At 46.9% G+C, this 2,377-nt stretch overlaps 1 protein-coding gene across 1 annotated transcript in view; it reads right to left on the minus strand.

Annotated features, from left to right (window-relative positions):
- Window positions 1-2,377, minus strand: part of cep43 (centrosomal protein 43) — a 13,169-nt gene that overhangs the window by 5,667 nt on the left and 5,125 nt on the right. Inside the window, exons 5-9 of the mRNA XM_014029984.1 lie at window positions 1,369-1,506; window positions 1,265-1,294; window positions 995-1,072; window positions 823-864; window positions 168-343 (exon numbers count right to left, since the gene is read on the minus strand). Coding sequence (XP_013885438.1) covers window positions 168-343; window positions 823-864; window positions 995-1,072; window positions 1,265-1,294; window positions 1,369-1,506 — 464 coding nt within the window. The remainder of the gene's footprint in view (window positions 1-167; window positions 344-822; window positions 865-994; window positions 1,073-1,264; window positions 1,295-1,368; window positions 1,507-2,377) is intronic.

A 2,377-nucleotide genomic window follows, 5' to 3' on the forward strand; every position in this document is an offset into this window, starting at 1 on the left:
TATTTTAACGGTTTTGACAGTTTTTTTATTTTATTTTATTTATAAGCTAAAATAAAACCATCCTCCGGCTTCAGCTGATCCCAGAACTTTGTGTTCAGAACCAGGTCTGGTGAGATTTTAAATTAATCCTCAGAAACCAGAGATTCATCTAAAACATTTAACCTCACCAGCCGTACGTCTTCTGCGGATTGGGCAGCGGGTCGTCGAAGAACGAGTCTCCTTCATCGTGGTCTTCCTCCTCGTCCAGGTCCAGGTCCAGCTTCAGGTCCTTCCTCAGCGCCGAGGAGGAGGAGCAGGTTTGACGCTGAGGGTCTTTCTCCGGAGAGAAGCCTCGCTCCGGCTCCTGCAGAGAAACATGAGTTCGGCTGAAACTGAAGCGAGTGAAGAAGACTCCGGGTGAGGAAGAGGAGGCGCCGCAGCCAGGTGGGTGTTTACGTTTCACAGCTGAAAGTTTCACGTTTTCCTGAACATCAGCTGAGAACACTGGGACTAAAAGCAGCAGCTGTGGAACAAACTGAGTCACGTTTGTGAGAAAACTTGGATTTTAGATTTACCCCTCCTCCTCCCTCATTTGACCCTTGCGAGCCACCGTAGACCCTGACCCACTTTGTTCCACAGCTCAAATCATGAGACAGGAAAGAGTCAAACGGCGGGTTGTGACTGTGAATCAGAGCTGGTTTCATGCAGAAGTTTCTGTTTTATAAACTCTAAAAACGACATGACGAGGCGAGGAACACGTCTGAGCTCAGATCAGATCAGAGTTAGTGAGCTGAGGGGCTTTTATTGTGATAGGAAGCGTTACGGCGTGGAGCTCCTGGTTACCTTCAGACCTGTCTGAGTCCTCGGGCCTTTGTACCTGGGGATCTGAGCAGGACACGAAGAGCAGCCGTCAGACCCAGCTCCGCCCTCAGGTTCTGTTCTGACGCTTGCTTTGGTCAGAACCTAACTGTTTCAGTCACCGTTACAAAGTCTGTTTGATGGAACCTGAACGCACCTTACTGACAGCAGGAGAGCCTGCTTTGTCTTCAGGAACCTGGTTCTGAGATTGACTGGGCTCCGAGTCCTGACCCACCTGAAAACAGATGGAAAATTCAGACAAACGGTTCAGACAGATTCGTTTTTACTGAGCTACAAACACTAAATCCTCCAGCTTAGATTTGGACACAGAGGTGGACGGTTCTTTGTCTCCAGAGAGACGCTGGTTTATTTCAGGACAAACGTTCAAATATTTCAGTGGGTTTTCAGAAACGGACCACTTCCTGACCTTCAAGATGATTCCAGTTCTGCCCCCCTGCTGAAACAAACACAGGAAACTGATCAGTGTCGCCCCCTGCTGGAATGGACCGGCTGCAGAACTCACCATCTCACCTCTGAGGGGACATTCGGTTTGTCTCCGCGCCATCCTCTTCGGACCAGCTCCAGCAGCAGCGGGGTGTTTTTATTCAGCTCCAAGTCGGGCAGACCCAGTTCCCTGCTGACCTGGTCCCGGCTGTCCAGACCACTCAGCTGATTAAAAATAAATTATTTTATCAACAGTTTTTTTTTTATCTGAGCAGAAAGAGTCAAACATGGAGGTTATGCAAACAGGAAGTGGCAGAAATCAGACAGGAAATACAAACTAAGAAGGTTTCATACTTATCGGTCCGATATCATAACAAACAGAACTGATAATATATGGTCATGTTTGTCAGCGCGACGATGAGAATGTGTGTTTATTTTTATCCTTTTTGGTCAAGCCGCTTCCCGTCACGACCCGAGCAACGTTCAAGTTGCGTCGCAAGAAACTACTTTCTCACTAGAACAATAATTAGAATACTCCGTGCTGAAAAACAACCAAGTTTTAAGAATTATTAATATTAATTTACCAATTAACCCTGTATGTTACACACAAACTTTATAATTATAAACATTGGAACAACTACTCCCAATTTGAGAACATGTAATGTCCGTTACCTCCTGAATGCAGCAGAGTGCGTCTGCTAAAATGCTAACAACAACAAGCTAACATTCAAGAACTCATCGGGACTTAAATCATTGCTGAAGCTTTGGACAAATCTAATAAAATAACCAGAGAGGACGCAGATCTCAAGCACTTTAATTCTTTAATTATGGAAATTATGACAAGCAGCCGTTCATCCTCACTAAAGACCGAAGCTTTTATCTTCGTGTTAGCCACGGTTTGCCATCGTTGGCCACGGTTTGCCATCGTTGGCCTCGGTTTGCCATCGTTGGCCTCGGTTTGCCATCGTTGGCCTCGGTTTGCCATCGTTGGCCTCGGTTTGCCATCGTTGGCCACGGTTTGCCATCGTTGGCCACGGTTTGCCATCGTTGGCCACGGTTTGCCATCGTTCGTTGGCCACGGTTTGCCATCGTTCGT

Source organism: Austrofundulus limnaeus, unplaced genomic scaffold (assembly GCF_001266775.1).
Source record: "Austrofundulus limnaeus strain Quisiro unplaced genomic scaffold, Austrofundulus_limnaeus-1.0 Scaffold982, whole genome shotgun sequence".
Classification (NCBI taxonomy): domain Eukaryota; kingdom Metazoa; phylum Chordata; class Actinopteri; order Cyprinodontiformes; family Rivulidae; genus Austrofundulus; species Austrofundulus limnaeus.